We start from the raw sequence: 18,493 nt of genomic DNA on the forward strand, positions 1-18,493 counted from the left end.
TAATAGTCATAATATATATATATAGCAGTTCATGACATCCAGTCTTACAAATTTCAAAACTCCGCCATTTCTCTCCCCACATCCACCACTGCTGGCGGCTCACCTCCAACTGCGCAACGCTACGTGCTGTTCACATCCAGCTGCCCAACACTACAATGGCAGACAACAATGCAAACTAGCCACAGACTGCACACAGCACAGCCAGTGATTTTCATACAGAGCGCTACGTGGCGTTTCCAATAAGAAAACCTAAACAGCCTACTTACATAGCCCCATGCTCCACATAAAAAAATTTTAGAAATTGTTTTGGGCAGTGGCCAATATTGATTTGATAAAATTTTTCATAATTACAATAACAAAGATATCAAATGCACACACTTATCGATACAATGTTGGTCAAAAGCTAAAATTTTCTCACAGTCCATAAAGACAGTCCTGATCATTCATCACAGTAAAATTGCAGTGTTTTTCTGTATGTCTGAGCAGTAAAAGAAAATGCACATGGAAGTAGTGGATTTCCATGCAGTCTTGAAGAAGTAGTGTTGTCCATCCAATGGAAAGACAGTGCTGACTCTCGACATGCAGACAGGTAATGGGTCACAACAGAGCAAACCCACAGCAGAGTCATTCGAAGTTTTGAAGAAAATTGGTAGGTAGGTCATCACAGAGTAGACCCACTGTAGTCCTGGTAGAGATTACGGTATTGGTGGGCCACCAAAGGTGCAGACCCACTGCAGTCCTTGTAGAGATAATGGTATTGGTGGGCCATCAAACATGCAGATCCACTGTAGTCCTTGTAGAGATGGCCAGCAGCCATCTGTTGTGACTGTGCAGGTGCACAATCACCATTGAAGAGTCTTGCGGATAATATAGCAAGTCCATAACCACCACTTGTGCACTCACAAAGTTTTTGGAATTGTCCTTGGAACCAGCAATGCTGTTATCCAGTCCCTTGCTGAATTATTAACACACGTGCACACACTAACAGTCCCTACTTCTCACATATTGTCCATATACTATGACCAACAGAAACGTGTGCAGTGAAATGGAACTTACAAGTTAATAATATGATGAACTGGTGTCAATTACCATTTTATAACATAAGAATACAATTACAAAGGTACAAAATATATCATTAGAGAACATAACAATACAGGTAACATTTGTAGTACAGGCTTTACAAAAGAATAGAAATAAACATGTACATCAGTGTTACAGGAATTATGACATAAGTAAATATATAAAAGGTCAGAATAACTTTTCAAACATCAACTTCACACATGAGCATTAAAACAAAACAGAATAAATAATGTCTAAACATCTTTACAAAGTAAATAACATATTTTAATGCCAATTATATTTGAGATTAACAGTATTCCTCATCATAGTGAATGTAGCTTAGTATTAGAAGAGAAAAAAATTCTATGAAACAGTACACAGAGACAGGAAGAAAACAAATACACAAGGGTACTCAAACACATAGTGGGATAACACAAGAGGAAAGGGCAAGGTTATTTTTCAGTGTAGCATTTGGTACTGCAGTATCTTGCAAACAAAACTTTCTTTACTTCTTGGAGATCTCCCTTCGTTCTTCATTATTTCAAAAAGTGCTATCTATACCTGCTTTCTGTACTTTTTTCGTAAAACGTCTCAATGTATTTCTTCCAATTCATCGCAACTCATTCCCTTATATAGTCTACCCCTCTTAAGCTAACTTAAATCTACTGAGCTCAGATGCTAAACTAAGGGACGAGGCAATGCAGCAGCACAAAACAATTAATACAAACAGCAATGAAAACAATGCAAATTTGCAAAGCACACAGCATAAATTAGCAAAGCAAATGCAATATTACAACTAATATAAGGCAATGCGCAGCAAACAAGACAAACAAATCAGTAGTAAAACTGGCTTAACAGAGTAATGTAAAGTGACATTTAGTAGCACTATGCCTGGCCAACAGCAGCAGAAAATGCAATAACTTATATCTAAACATGACAAAGCTAAAGCAGAAAAAATATTACAGTAAAAATGGCCATGTTAAATACCTATGTCACATCTTAACACTAGGGTGATGCATCACCTTAACTTACACTACTAAATAAGTTACCCAGTCATTGACAAAAATTATGTATGCAATTCCTGTGAAGGGAAATGTCTTTTTGTGCTCCCTCGTTTTTTTGAAGTAGATTATAAAATGGTTATTTACTGGATCTGTAGGCATAAAATATCTATATTAGTACATCTATAAAATTTTATTTTAACCAATACTGCAGTGCAGCTAGAAACTAGATATTAAACAAAATAGGCAAAGCAAGGCGTGAAACGTCATTCACTAGCCATATGGCATTTCATAATGCAGTAAACAATCTTTCAACTAGCAAGGCAATAGATGTGAAATGTTTCTCATTATTTCATTAGGCAGTTTAGTAAACATCATAAATTACGAGCTCCATAGTGTAATCATATGTTTTCAAGTTTGAGCGTGTCGTATTTGCGATGCTTTCTACAAAGAAATGTCAATAGCGAGGATAATGGCCTCCTTTTTTCTCCACTTGTGCCTCTGAATGGCACACACTAATGACTTTTTTCCAGGCGACTGTCGCGCAGCTGCCCACATAATGCATCGTGCCCACGACGCATTACGTTAAGGTCACTTAACTTTCTTACCGAAATATTTACAACACCAGTTTGCAGTACAGTGGCAGTCTCATATACAAAATTTCACGGGTCGAGTATTTGTGTTGCAAATGTGTAGAAACAAAATCTTATGAATATAACAGTGTCCAAACAATTTTCGCCGGCATTGTGATACATTCACGCATATACACACAGTTCATAACTCTTAAAGCACGATTCTTGGTTTCCAACATCCTTTTCATAAATCATAGTCCCTAACCACTACTCCTTATTCCTTACCTTATTACACATGTACATATTCGTCGACACGTCAATCTTGCAGCGACACTTCAATATTTCATCATAATAAACACATAGCATAATCAAATTCCCCATATAGCATCAGTTTATTGATCATAAGCATACCTCAACAGCATAATACACATCGTCGTCATAATAATAAATGATAACAGATCAATCACATCTCAAAATCGTCGTAGCTTTCTGGATATTTTAAAACCTAAAGAAAATTCTCTGCTCATTTCAATAGTGTCATCTACCTCAAACGTACTTTAAAAATCATGATCTCATACCAAATACATCATTCAAAGCTCTCATAGTATCACAATGGTTCTGAAAAAATATGAACAGTTCACAAGGTACAGACGAAATACAATTTCATAAGTGTGAAGTTATCCAACTGTGTAATTACGTAAACATCGGTCACTGATGTAGTAAAAAAAAAAAAGTTTGTCTCTCTCAGTTAAGTGATCAGATAGCTGTGTAATTATATGTTAGAGAAATAGGTACCGATGTGTAAAGTTGTGTAAGCAAATACCATATTAGCTAGGGCTCCTTGTGCTTGCCAAACACATGATACACAAAGTAAGCGTGTACCCCCCTGAGGATTAATGTAATTATATCCTCAGGTGTTACAGATACGTTACTGTAGCGCTAAACTGTGCGTCTTTTTGTAAGATAATCTCTGTGGAAGTGTCGTAGTTATCGTCCTCCGAAAGCTAAGTTCTGCAGAAGCCATTGTACTTGTTGTTGTTGTGGTCTTCAGTCCTGAGACTGGTTTGATGCAGCTCTCCATGCTACTCTATCCTGTGCAAGCTTCTTCATTTCCCAGTACCTACTGCAACCTACATCCTTCTAAATCTGCTTAGTGTATTGATCTCTTGGTCTCCCTCTACGATTTTTACCCTCCACGCTGCCCTCCAATGCCAAATTTGTGATCCCTTGATGCCTCAAAACATGTCCTACCAACCGATCCCTTCTTCTAGTCAAGTTGTGCCACAAACTTCTCTTCTCCCCATTTCTATTCAATACCTCCTCATTAGTTACGTGATCTACCCACCTTATCTTCAGCATTCTTCTGTAGCACCACATTTCGAAAGCTTCTATTCTCTTCTTATCCAAACTAGTTATTGTCCATGTTTCACTTCCATACATGGCTACACTCCATACAAATACTTCCAGAAACGACTTCCTGACACTTAAATCTATACTCGATGTTAACAAATTTCTCTTCTTCAGAAACGCTTTTCTTCCCATTGCCAGTCTACATTTTATATCCTCTCTACTTCGACCATCATCAGTTAATTTGCTCCCTAAATAGCAAAACTCCTATACTACTTTAAGTGTCTCATTTCCTAATCTAATTCCCTCAGCATCACCTGATTTAATTTGACCACATTCCATTATCCTCATTTTACTTTTGTTGATGTTCATCTTATATCCTCCTTTCAAGACACTGTCCATTCCGTTCAACTGCTCTTCCAAGTCCTTTGCTGTCTCTGACAGAATTACAATGTCATCGGCGAACCTCAAAGTTTTTTTTCTTCTCCATGGATTTTAATACCTACTCCGAATTTTTCTTTTCTTTCCTTTACTGCTTGCTCAATATACAGATTGAATAACATCGGGGAGCGGATACAACCCTGTCTCACTCCTTTCCCAACCACTGCTTCCCTTTCATGCCCCTCGACTCTTATAACTGCCATCTGGTATCTGTACAAATTGTAAATAGCCTTTCGCTCCCTGTATTTTTCCCCTGCCACCTTCAGAATTTGAAAGAGAGTATTCCAGTTAACATTGTCAAAAGCTTTCTCTAAGTCTACAAATGCTAGATACGTAGGTTTGCCTTCTCTTAATCTTTCTCCTAAGATAAGTCGTAAGGTTAGTATTGCCTCACGTGTTCCAACATTTCTACAGAATCCAAACTGATCTTCCCCGAGGTCCGCTTCTACCAGTTTTTCCATTCGTCTGTAAAGAATTCGTGTTAGTATTTTGCAGCTGTGACTTATTAAACTGATAGTTCGGTAATTTTCACATCTGCCAACACCTGCTTTCATTGGGATTGGAATTATTATGTTCTTCTTGAAGTCTGAGGGTATTTCACCTGTCTCATACATCTTCCTCACCCGATGGTAGAGTTTGGTCATCAATGGCTCTCCCAAGGCCATCAGTAGTTCTAATGGAATGTTGTCTACTCCCGGGGCCTTGTTTCGACTCAGGTCTTTCAGTGCTCTGTCAAACTCTTCACGCAGTATCTTATCTCCCTATTCGTCTTCATCTACATCCTCTTCCATTTCCATAATATTGTCCTCAAGTAAATCGCCCTTGTATAAACCCTCTATATACTCCTTCCACCTTTCTGCCTTCCCTTCTTTGTTTAGAACTGGGTTGCCATCTGAGCTCTTGATATTCATACAAGTGGTTCTCTTCTCTCCAAAGGTCTCTTTAATTTTCCTGTAGGCAGTATCTATCTTACCCCTAGTGAGACAAGCCTCTACATCCTTACATTTGCCCTCTAGCCATCCCTGCTTAGCCATTTAGCACTTCCTGTCGATATCATTTTTGAGACGTTTGTATTCCTTTTTGCCTGCCTCATTTACTGCATTTTTATATTTTCTCCTTTCATCAATTAAATTCAATATTTCTTCTGTTACCCAAGGATTTCTATTAGCCCTCGGCTTTTTACCTACTTGATCGTCTGCTGCCTTCACTACTTCATACCTCAGAGCTGCCCATTCTTCTTCTACTGTATTTCTTTCCCCCATTCCTGTCAATTGTTCCCTTATGCTCTTCCTGAAACTCTGTACAACCTCTGGTTCTTTCAGTTTATCCAGGTCCCATCTCCTTAAATTCCCACCTTTTTGCAGTTTCTTCAGTTTCAATCTGCAGTTCATAACCAATAGATTGTGGTCAGAATCCACATCTGCCCCTGGAAATGTCTTACAATTTAAAACCTGGTTCCTAAATCTCTGTCTTACCATTATATAATCTATCTGATACCTTTTAGTATCTACAGAATTCTTCCAGGTATACAACCTTCAATGTACTTACCTCATGATAAATAAAAGTGAAATACTTTGCGTATAGATATCTTAATTATTACGCTTATTGCCGTGATGAAGAAAGTACTGTGCTGTAACGATTGTTGTCCTACTGAAAAGGCTGCCTCCTCGTAGCTATACCACAAAAGTTACTACAAAAACATGTTTTACTTTACAGAAGAATTCAGAAAAACTGTGTAGATATAAAACAGATACACCGCAAAAGCAACATTGTAAATTGTCACTCATTAGTAGCGACGTGATAAAATCGTGTAGCTGTCACATAAACTAACCACTGTGTCATGTGGTATCTCACAGAAAGTACTTTAAATCCAGAATGTATTTTCAAGTAAACCAAAATGTTACAATAAAATCTCATTAGCAGTACTGGTAAATGTTCTAAGTATGTGAGCCTTATAGTCGTTACGTAATCGTGCAACTAACAAGCAAGAATGTACACACACAATAACACTGAGACGTCTGTTCACAGTAACAATGCATTCGTAATTTCTGTTTAAATAAGTTCTCTTGGTTCTTGACTGGATATTTGACTTCAAACATTGTTGTGTGTTAACAAAATCTAAGTCTGACAAAGCATACTAGTAATGTAAAGTGAAAAGTTATATGGCAAAGACAAAGTTAAAAAGCAGATTATCTTTCAATAAACGGCTTTACTTGTGAAATGTGGTGCAATCCTTTACCCTTTCAAGTGCGCAGAGTTTGAATTTCAAAGTAATTATCATGTTGTATACGTCGGTAAGGAATGCTAAAATTTTCTAAAGGTTAGCGTCTATGTTATTTTTCGCTGAGCCAGCTGGCGCACGTGGCTGCCTGCGGTGCGAGTCATTGTCGGTCTCTTTGTTGGCGCACGTCGTTATTGGGATTAGGAGACCTAACTTCTACAAATTCACCTTGTCCAGAGGGCCCTGCCCTGTTTGAAGCTCGCCAGTTCTGATGGAATTCAGGTCTGTTGTTCTGTCGGTCGTTTACATAGTTTCTTGTTTGTCGGTCATGTGGTGGATAATTTCTCCCGGAATCGTAACTGCGTGGTGGACCGTTGCGTCTGAAGTTATTCTGTCTCCCTTGATAATAATTATTTTGGTTCCCATATTGTCTGTTTCTATGATTGTCTTTGTCACATTCATTACTATGGAAAACCGATCTTTCTCTGTAACTATTATTCTGCCAACGGTTGTCATACGGGTGGTGTCTGTTTTGGTCATGATTTACGTTGTAAGAATAGCCTTGTCGTGTCCAGTTATTATTTATTTCATCGCGGAATTGTGACGGATGTGACCTGTAATTGTTGTGTTTCTGTTTCCGCGTTCCGCGATTGTCAGTGTCGATTTCCATTTCTTGTAAGAGTCCCTGAAAAACTTCAATGTCGTCTTTGAAACGTCCTGCCAAAATAATATGTCGTAAATGTTCAGGTAATTTGATTAAGCAAATGCGGATGAGTTCTGAGGGGCTGTATGGGTTTGACAGGTACTGATTCTTGTGCAACATGTCTTCAAAATATTTCACAAGACTGGAAAATTAAGACTGATCGAAATGTTTCATCATTATGATGCTATGTTTTACTCGGTCTTGTGTAGCTTGAGACCAATACGCTGAGAGGAAGGCATGATAAAATTCTCCTTCACTGTGACAATTGTGAATGACCGATCGCATTCTTACAGCTGGTTCGTTCTCCAAGCAGCCACACATAAATTCTAACCTGTGCTCCAATGACCATTTGGGAGGAAAACAATGAGAGAATTGATGAAGCCATGCTTGTGGATGAATGTCGTTGTCAGAATTCTTAAATGTTTTGAATTTACGTGTAGTAATGAACAGCTTATAGTGAAAATCATCGTGTCGGCGAGTCGCACATCGCTCATTGTTACTTCGTTTCGGCGGTTCCATCTCAAAATCCAATGCGCCTTGCCAATTTCTTCCATAATTTCTGAAGTGTCCTGTGTTATTATTTTGTGGTTGTTCCGTATTTCTATGTCCCTCTTCCCATACTGGAGTGCGAGTGTCCTCTGAAATATGTAATTCTTGTATTACTTGTGCCAACTTATCTTGTACTTCCCGGATTTCTCTTTTGTACTGTGTGTTGATTTGATTTTGATTTTGTTTGAATTTTCTAATTTGTTCATACTCTTCAGTGTCAGTGAAGGCTACAGGTCTTGTGTCATTCAGATAATTATCTACCTTTGAACTGATCTGAAAGTTCGGCAAATTCATCCGATAGTGAAATTATTTCCTCTGTGTGTTTTTCTGAACCAAGTTTCAGAGTGTCCATTTGTGTTGAAATTGTATCTACTGTGTCCTTTAAGTTTTCCTGAGTTGTTGCAAGTTGCGTAACCGAATCGGTAGATGCAACTCAGTCAATTTTTGCTTGCAAGGTCTCATGATTTTCATGAACAATAGTTTGCAGTTCTTTTATGGCTACTTAGTGATTCTGTAATGCATTTTCATGCCGCGAAAAATAGGTTGGAAATACAGACAAATTTGTGTTTTTACGTCATTACAGACTTTTTGACATTTCGATTCAATGTTATGTAACTCGGTAGTTAAGTCTTCACGTGTTTGTTCAAGTGTGGTGTCTAACTTTCGAAGATTTTGTTCCCTTGTGTCTAACTGTTGCTGTGTTTGTCTCTGATTTTGTTCCATTGTGTCCAACGTTTGAAGCTTTTGCTGTGTTTGTCTCTGATTTTGTTCCATTGTGTCTAACTTTCGAAGATTTTGTTCCATTGTGTCTAACTTTTGAAGCTTTTGCTGTGTTTGTCCCATTTGTTATATTAATTGTAATAACAACGCACTGGTGTCTGAAACATGTTTCTCAGTGCTTTTCGGCAGTGAATTTGCACCGGCAACATTCACATTTTGACAAGCAGAAAATGTGTCTTGACTTATTTGAGAAAACGGTGAGGGCCCAAAACCTGAATCTACAGTATTTGCGAGATTGTGTCCTGTCATTTCGGATTCCTGAGGCGAGCTATTTCCGACCGATCGATCGATAATTCTTCCCTGTTCACTAATTGTTTCACTGTCTACGCCATTATTTGCAGCCCGCTCCATTTCCCTATGCACAATTACCAAATTACTACTTTGAACATTAGTTAATTCATTACATGGTGGCGCTAACACACTGCTTTCGTCTTCACTGTCATTTCTCAGTTTACTTTGCGGCCTAGTATTACGTTTTTCACACGCCATTATTGTCACAATATTTCACATGACAACACAGAAATACACAATTTGAAGAGCAAAAATAAGAGAACACATTAACATAGTACTGAAAATAATATCTAGTTAATTGCAAGTGTAGCTGCAAAATACTTAGTGCAAATTTACACCTGTTTTACTGTACAACAATGAAAGACTGCAACTACAAATGAGATTCTCTCTACAATTACGCGCTAGCAATAAACAAAAGCTACACTAAATACACAAACTACAAGAAAAAATCAGAAGATTCCAGTGAGGTATCTTCGGCTAAGGGTCGACATATGAAACGTCCCCTTAGAAAAATTAAACTGACACACAATATTTTTAGCGCAACGCAATCTGACTTTCAAAAATCCCTACAAAAGAATGGCCCTGACTAACATTAACCTATACCTTTCACAAATCACTTACCCCACCAAAAATCTTCGTTACTCGAACTACTGCAATACAGCGAGCGCCACTACTGGCAGCTAAATAAAAGATTCGAACTACGGAAGGCACTAGCTACAGATAGGCATAGTTATCAAATGAAAGATTTTAATAGAGAACAAACAATGTATTTTCCTTAATAGTCATAATATATATATAGCAGTTCATGACATCCAGTCTTACGAATTTCAAAACTCCGCCATTTCTCTCCCCACATCCACCACTGCTGGTGGCTCACCTCCAACTGCGCAACGCTACGCGCTGTTCACAGCCAGCTGCCCAACACTACAATGGCAGACAACAATGCATACTAGCCACAGATTGCACACAGCACAGCCAGTGATTTGCATACAGAGCGCTACGTGGCGTTTCCAATAAGAAAACCTAAACAGCCTACTTACACCTCGACCACGCTGACGTGCTCCACTGACTGACCGAAATTTCAACAGGTCACTTCTGTCATCCATATTCTATTCTCGAACAGATACTGTGATGCCCTTACAGGATGTTACGTATGATTAGACGAAGTCCAGTTCTTAGGCATGAAAAGCTAAACTGCAATGTCCGTTTTGTTGTAATGTACTTTGTAATGTCCTTCCAACAATTATGCATGCAAGCTTGTCTCAAAGAACAGGCACTCAAGCGATCGACAGCCGTATGAAATACCAGAACAATATTTGCAAATGCTGTGAGTCCTGTACAGGAAGAGACGTATGATTAAAGTCGAAACCCAGTTATTAGGCATGAAATACTGAACAACATACGTCTGTTGATAGCTGCAGTGCCTGTTATTTCAGACATGCATTTATATCTGAAGGACATCGCAAAATACATCATTCAGATATAAGGAAATTGCAAAGTACATTAAAATAACACAGGCACTGCAATTTAGATTTTCATGTGTAATAACTGGGCTTTGGCTTTAATCAGACGTCTCGTCCTATATGGGACTCACAATGCCAGTGCGAGTGCAGGATGTGGACAAGAGTACTGGGTCAGTCCGGGGAGCATGATTCGGTGCACGAGGTAATCAAGGTGTGCATCAAGCAGAAGATCCAGGTTGACTCCCAGCCCAGTACAACTTTTCACTGTCACTAGTGGGTAGTATAGCCAACCTATATTGGCTAATGCGGATATGATTCTCGTATTTCATATGGCTGCCGATGACTGCAGTACCTGTGGCTTCAGACGTGCACGCTTGTCTGAAGGACCCAGGCATTTCAATTTAGTACTGAATGCCTAACAACTGGGCTTCGACTTTAAACACACTTCTCTTCCTGTATGGGACTCACAGCATCTGTGTGAGGAAGGCTGTAGGCAGCATCTAGGACACGGAACTTTGGTATGGCACCAGGAGTGTACTCGGATAGGCAAGACAGTCAAGGACACAATTCGCATCAGGCAGAAGTTATGGGTACGAATCTCGGTGCAGCACAGATTTTCATTGTCACCAACATATAGTGCAGCCAAACTTTAGCTTTATCAAAACAACACAGGATCTGCTATTTAGTAGAATTTTATGACGAACGTTAGCCAAAAAATGGTCTAACCTAATCACAAGCTCACACTTGAGGTCGTATTCTTACACCTGAGCGCGTAAAAGTCTCTTGTCTTGTCACTCCTTCCCACTATACTTCCAGTGCAGACACATCCCCACGATAGAAAGACTAGGTAGTCCTAATGTCGTGACTGACAGTAGCCAAGAAAATTGCCTAACATCATCACAAGCTCACGATTCAGGCAGTATTCCAACATGAAAGAGCAGAAATGATTCTTATCTGCTCCCTCCATTGGACTAGCTGTATACATAAACAAAAAAAAAAAAACACACACACACACATACACAAAGAAATAAATCAGATAAGACTTCCCTTAAGATTTGTATGTAACAAGTAAGAACAGAAAGCTACCTCTCTTTTTGTCCCAAATCTTGAGCAATCTACCCTTTGAAATGCTTGATTGTAGAGATCCTTTGTATTCCATGGGAGATCTTCGAGGTGTCTCAGTGTCTTTGGCATTCTGTTTAGCAGTGAGTTTACTCGATACTGACTGCATTCGACATCAAAAACATATGAATATCGGATCTATATCTGCGTGATAGACAGTGTGACCCAACAAGAACGTTCTGTGCCACCTCAAAGTTTCTGCGATGTGAACATTTATCCCTTATTTTCCGTCTGTCCTCTTTCTTTCGAATGTAACAGAGGGCAAGTTCCACAATCTCATGGTGCCTCACTTTATAGCATGGCTGGAACTGCTTTATTTATCAGGTGGCTGTTTAGTTTTTAGTACTAACATCAGCGAAGAGACATTGGCTCATATGGCAACTGATTCTGTCATCAAGAAATATAGGTTTGGTTTGCTTTCTTCGCTGAAATTCTTTTCTGGCACGGGAGGTGTGAGCCATTGTCGAAAATTATCTCTTCTACATACCACCAGCAAAGGAAAAATTGTTTCAATAAGCCTTCATTATCGCTTTGCTTGTTATGACTTTTTTTTAAGGGAGTCTGGGTTCCAAAATTAGACATCAACTCTACAGTTAAAAAACTATAGTTCCATTTTTTATTAGCGTCAGAGCACTTTATTTGAGACTTCGCAATCATGCTGAATTCATCAAAAGTGTGAAGTAACGTTGCGATAGTTGACGAAATAATTGCAGTCTTTACGTTGCTGAAGAATTTTTGCAGACATTTGGACATCAAAGGAACGATTAGATGTCTCACAAGCATTGCAGAATAATTTATTTCCGGAAAACATATTAATCTGATTTAAAATACAGTATATTACTTTAGTGGAGGGAACATTATGGCATTTGATATAAACACTGAACTTTTTGTTCAAAAATGGTTCAAATGGCTCTAAGCACTATGGGACTTAACATCTGAGGTCATCATTCCCATAGACTTAGAACTACTTAAACCTAAGCACATCACACACATCCATGCCCGAGGCAGGATTCGAACCTGCGACCGTGCAGCAGCGTGGTGCCGGACTGAAGCGCCTAGAACCGCTCGGCCACAACGACCGGCGAAATTTCTGTATTTATTACGAATTTTTGCAGACTTTTTAAACTATGAGTGAATATGGTGTCATAGCACTATAGAACGATTTAGATGTGGTAAATAATTAATTTGAAGTTGCACTGTGCCTTACAGAAATCTAACTTTACATATTCAGAATTGCTGCTTAACCTGTCAGTTCACGCTGTAATCATTGTATTTCTTTGTGTGTGTGTGTGTGTGTGTGTGTGTGCATTTTACATTTTTGAATTTTCGACCAGCGCCATCTTTATTACATCATGCTTTCAATATCATTGCCTCTGGTTCTGGTATGCAGACATTCTGCACTAACAAATGCACTTTTGGTCATTTAAGTCCAATTCTGTTCATAAGTCCCACTGCCTTTCTTATTTCGAAAAAATTCTGTACATAAATGAAATTGTGGCACCTGATGACATCAGATCGAAAGTGTGATATGAAAGTACTGCGACTAAAATGCTGCCTGCTAATCGCAGGAGTAGGTTATCGAATAGTATAACAGACCGAAATTAACATGATTAGGAGATTCATCAGTTAATCTTTATTTATATTTGCATGTGTTTGTCCTTATTATTCTCGGAATAAAGCTGTTCTATTTCTTTGTTAATATGTACGGTGTTCGGAAATTCGCATTACAGACTTCTAGGACCTGTAGAGGGGAGGGGATACATAATATTTTGAAGAGAAAACTATTCCTGAAACCGTACTATTTTTGTGCTGCAGCCGTTTGAAAATATGTTTGATACGTAGGTATGCAGCAGGGTCCGCAGCTCGTGGTCGTGGGGTAGCGTTCTCGCTTCCCGCGCCCGGGTTCCCGGGTTCGATTCCCGGCGGGGTCAGGGATTTTCTCTGCCTTGTGATGACTGGGTGTTGTGTGCTGTCCTTAGGTTAGTTAGGTTTAAGTAGTTCTAAGTTCTAGGGGACTGATGACCATAGATGTTAAGTCCCATATTGCTCAGAGCCATTTGAACCATTTTTTTTATGCAGCAGGTTAGTCACGGAGGGGCGTCGATACGTTGAATCGGTTGATGTCATTTTTCATCTGTCCTACTTCTCTGACCTGGCTCGAGCCTCATTCACGTGTCTGTGAGAGTTAAAGCAATATGGCTGATTATACGTCAGCAGAATTCACCGACATTACCCATCTTAATAGCGAAGCTCACGGTAATGAAAGAGCTGCTTTCGCCTTTATCAAGATCATTCTTCACAACTTTCGATTCCATCGCGTACCCTTTTGGCCACAATTATGCTACAGTTTCGAGAAAAGGGTACCTTCATAGTCAGCAGACGTGACTGTGGTGTTCCAAAGAGACGCTGCACACCCGAAGTGGAAGACGTTGTACAGCATAACGTTGAAGAGAACCCGTCAACAAGTACAAGAGCAGTTCCATCGGCTGTTAATGAGTGTAACTCAAAAACAAGTGTTGCGCTGGGTCATGCGTAATCAGTTACCGGTAAAAGTGATAGCGTTACCAACATGTTTTCAAATGATTGTAGCGCGGAAACGGTACGTTTCCTGATACAGGTTGTAATTCAAAATATTACCTACTCACTCCCCTCCACGAGCCCTAAAATTCTGCAACGAAATTTCCGAACAACCTGTATGCAAGCGCCTGCCGTTGTGACCGAGCGGTTCTAGGCGCTTCAGTCCGGAGCCCTGCTGCTGCTACGGTCGCAGGTTCGAATCCTGCCACGGGCCTGGATGTGTGTGATGTCCTTAGGTTAGTCAGGTTTAAGTAGTTATGGGACTGATGACCTCAGATGCTAAGTCCCAGGCTTAGAGCCATTTGAACAATTTTTTTTTTATGTAAGCATGTTATTATTTCGAGTGAAGCACTGCTTCATAGTTCCAGAATTCTATAATCTTTTGACTGCACTCTACTGTCGCACGTTCGAATTCTGCGTCGAGCATGGGTGTGTGTGATGTCCTTAGTTTAGTTAGGTATAAGTAGTTCGCCGCGCGGAATTAGCCGAGCGTTCTAAGGCGCTGCAGCCATGGGCTGTGCGGCTGTTCTCGGTGGAGGTTCGAGTCCTCGCTCGGGCATGGGTGTGTGTGTTTGTCCTTAGGATAATTTAGGTTAAGTAGTGTGTAAGCTTAGGGACTGATGACCTTAGCAATTAAGTCCCGTAAGATTTCACACACTTTTGAACTTTTTCTTTTTTAAGTACTTCTAAATTCTAGGGAACTGATGACCTCAGATGTTAAGTCCCATAGTGCCCAGAGCTATTTGAACCATTTTTTTAACTGCATATATCTGGAAAGAAATGGTTCCTTTCAGTGCGTCTCACACATTCGTCATGCCGATTAAGTTAATGACGTACACGTTAATAAGACACTACTCTTCTCTCATTCATCAGAAATACAATCACAAGCTGAGAAAATGTCCTAGTTTTAACACGTTTTCTGTATACTTAGCAAGAAGGGAAAGTAAAGAACACACGAAGTCCATTGACATTTATAAGTGGAGGAACTGTTTAACATTTGGGGCTACTTGATTGCAGTTGGGGCTGTACGCACACCCTATCTACGTCGACGGTGACTACCCGGCCGTGGTGCGGGAACGTGTGGACAACAACAGCAGAGCCGAGGGTCGACGCAGGTCCCGCCTGCCCAGCTTCACGGAAGAGGAGAAGCAGGAAATCAGAGGTGGGACGCCCTGTGGCAGCCATCGCTGGAGGGAAATACGTTCACCGCAACCTGTGTCGGCTGACCTCTATGGATTACTGTTGTTTCACTTGAAGGAGAGGCAATTGAGTATTCACTTGTTTTTTTTTTACTCCTACCACTCATTGCTGTTGAAATTTTCAAAGGTAATGGCCACATTGAACTCATGTATGTGCGGTGTTACTCATCGTAATTTATCACCATACATATACTACTGAATTTTTGATATAGTTTCCTTTACTGGTAATAAGTGACGTGGTTCTTTGGTCCACTAGGAACAGCCGCACTGTACAAAACAATCCACATTCTTGTCATCGGCTGTTTTAATGTCAGCTGTTGGCTCTGAAAGGCACCATATTTAGGCGATTGATTTTGTTAGTATCATCAAGTGTGCTCATGATCATTAACCACTCATCTCATGATGGTGGCTAAGACACAAAATTTTTCGTTCAGAAATTAAAATACATTTGGTGTTCCTCGGTGCCTATTACTAACAACGACTACAAAACGAGGTCCACCAGGAAAGCAAGAGAGCAATAAGAGCCACCAAAATTTGAATTTTACAGAATTTTGAGGTTTGACTGAAATAATTTTTTTTTTAAATTCACCTGTGGATGATTGTTGTTTTAAACTACAAACTTTTTAATGGACCTGTTCTCAAAATGTCTTATTTCTACAAGATAGTGTTAGGTCTGCTCTTCGTTTATGCGGAGCTAGTCTTTTCTAAAAACTACTTTGAACCCCTTCATTTAGCACATGGGTTACTTCAGAGTTTTCCCGTGCGTTTTTAGCGTTACTTTTCGGCGTATAATTCCATTGGTTTCTCCCTCCCGAATTTATAATGTCGTGTTTCACTATCAGATTAGTTCAAAGTTTATATCCGCACCTGCCACTATTTAATTTTCGTAAATATCGTTTACGCAGTGGACAAAAATTGCTAGTGTAAGCAGTCATAGTCATTTTGTAAACGTGTTTGTCACGAACTGGAGGAGCGAATAGAAATTAGTTTCAAAATCTCTGTCAAATTATGATATAGTGCAGTTGATATCTCTCTTATCCAACTACATAATCGTATCCAACTATATAATCTTGTGTTGCGATTTTTGAAGAACGTGTTCGCTATAAATATTTGAAACCTGAGCCTGACCTCCATCAGCATCTATCCCTATCATTAACTTCCTACAGCCTATTTTCTCTACATATGCCAGCCACCTTCCGTTTACTTGTACGAATATCATTCTAATCACCTACGCTTATCAAATTTCCAGCAGATTTGAATGATTTTATCAGTTGCACTTTATACTGACATAGTTTCGATTCGCGTACTCTTCAGCTCCTTGTAATATAGGCATGTGAACTTGTAAAGTGATCTTTGGTTCAGGTTTAGTTTCAGTCCTCACAAAAGTAATTCACCTAACGTGTTCCCACGCTGTCAACAACTTTTTTATTCCTGTCGATACGAAAATTGACTACAACATTTTTATGCTGGTGCTATTGCCCTGTATTTATCTGCTTACAATTCAGATTCTTTTTTTCATTCCACGTCAGTAATCTCAGTCCATAGAACTGTAATCTGCGCAGCTCTCTTTTCATATTCTACTCGTGTTTCTCTACAACTTCTATATTGCTAATAATGCATGCTTCGAATAAAAGAAACTTCACTACGCGCTATGACGTTGCATCTGTCCCTCCTAAGTAGTCCCCAATGTGATATCACAGTGGTAGGACTCGTTTACCTTTCAGATTTACAACCACAATGGTCTTCGGGATATTACTTTTGAATGCTGTATGCCCGTCGGATAGTGCTTAATTATAATTAATGCAGTTATTTCCATTGCATTTTGCGTCCTCATGCCGTTAGTCACTTCTGAGTGTTTCGCCTTATGTCGTTATGTGACACCTCAAAGGCAACAGAGGCAACGGTTGCTCTACTCCGTCCTAAGCCTCTATTTACAAACCGGTTGGCAGAACGACGATGTCTTCTTGTACTGGAACTCTGCAGCCGGTGTGGCTGATGATTTTTACTCGAAAACTAAACAGTGGCGCACGTCCAACTTCGGAAAAGAGGTCCTATGTATTAGTGATAAGAGACGCTGTTATTCGACAAGGAACAGATGCGAGACTACAAGACAACAAATGATTCACTTTTATGTTTCCTTTGCGAATATGTTTTTTCGAATTTCGCAGGTTCATCGGACTTCTTTGGACTGAACGCGTATACGACATCGCTTGTCATGCCTGGAGAATCGGGTACCTCACCTTCGTTGGAACTCGACAGCGGAGTCATCAGGTTCTACAATGAGTCGTGGCCAGTGAGCGCTGCAATTTGGCTCAGGGTAAGGTTCAGACGACGCCGTGTCCTTGAATATACCAGATGTAACCTACTGTGCATCGATCATTACCTTAGGATCTCCTTCACTATCATCAAAGCAACATCCAAGACTACTGTATAGGAACTAGCGATCCTGAACGGGAATCAAGACAAATATTATGACTACACTACTGACTGCAGCTTGGACATCGCACAGAAGTTAAAGCCAACGTCAAAGCCGTCTTTTTGAGTTGGCTACAGTCAATGGCGTTGTTCATTTCCCAACCTCCATGATTTACCGCCTTTCCGGCCTTGGAGATTTCTGGAATAAATAGGTTCGTTGATATCCGGCACCCATGTTTTAGGTGGTCAGTTTCGTTTCCTTTCCCTTCTGGGACGCATCTGTAGCCTTTTTTTGACCATCTACAAACCTGCATTCCCTCTGAATTGCAGTAGTTATCACCTAGTTTTCTACGATTAAGGGTCTAGTTTATCATCTTGAACTGACACTTCTATCGGAGTTTATTTACTTCCCCTTGTCATTAATACTTCGTTTAAATAATACGCCGGCTGAAGTGACCGAGCAGCTCTAGGCGCTAGAGTCTGGAACCGCGCGACCGCTACGGTCGCAGGTTTGAGTCCTGCTTCGGGCATGAATGTGTGTGATGTTCTTAGGTTAGTTAGGTTTAAGTAGTTCTAAGTTCTAGGGGACTGATGACCACAGCAGTTAAGTCCCATAGTGCTCAGAGCCATTTGAACCAAGTAATACGTAAATAAGGGAACAGCCAGTGGGTAACCCAGTCGAAGCTGTTTGCTAAATTTTATCCACATTGACTGTGATGATGCGTCCACAATATATGGCTCTAACTGCATTAA

The 18,493-nt window shown here is 39.9% G+C and overlaps 1 protein-coding gene across 1 annotated transcript in view; it reads left to right on the forward strand.

Annotated features, from left to right (window-relative positions):
- Positions 1-18,493, forward strand: part of LOC126198747 (myrosinase 1-like) — a 118,447-nt gene that overhangs the window by 76,261 nt on the left and 23,693 nt on the right. Inside the window, exons 7-8 of the mRNA XM_049935296.1 lie at positions 15,144-15,288; positions 17,494-17,642. Coding sequence (XP_049791253.1) covers positions 15,144-15,288; positions 17,494-17,642 — 294 coding nt within the window. The remainder of the gene's footprint in view (positions 1-15,143; positions 15,289-17,493; positions 17,643-18,493) is intronic.

This window comes from Schistocerca nitens, chromosome 8 (genome assembly GCF_023898315.1).
Source record: "Schistocerca nitens isolate TAMUIC-IGC-003100 chromosome 8, iqSchNite1.1, whole genome shotgun sequence".
In the NCBI taxonomy this organism is placed as follows: Eukaryota; Metazoa; Arthropoda; class Insecta; order Orthoptera; family Acrididae; genus Schistocerca; species Schistocerca nitens.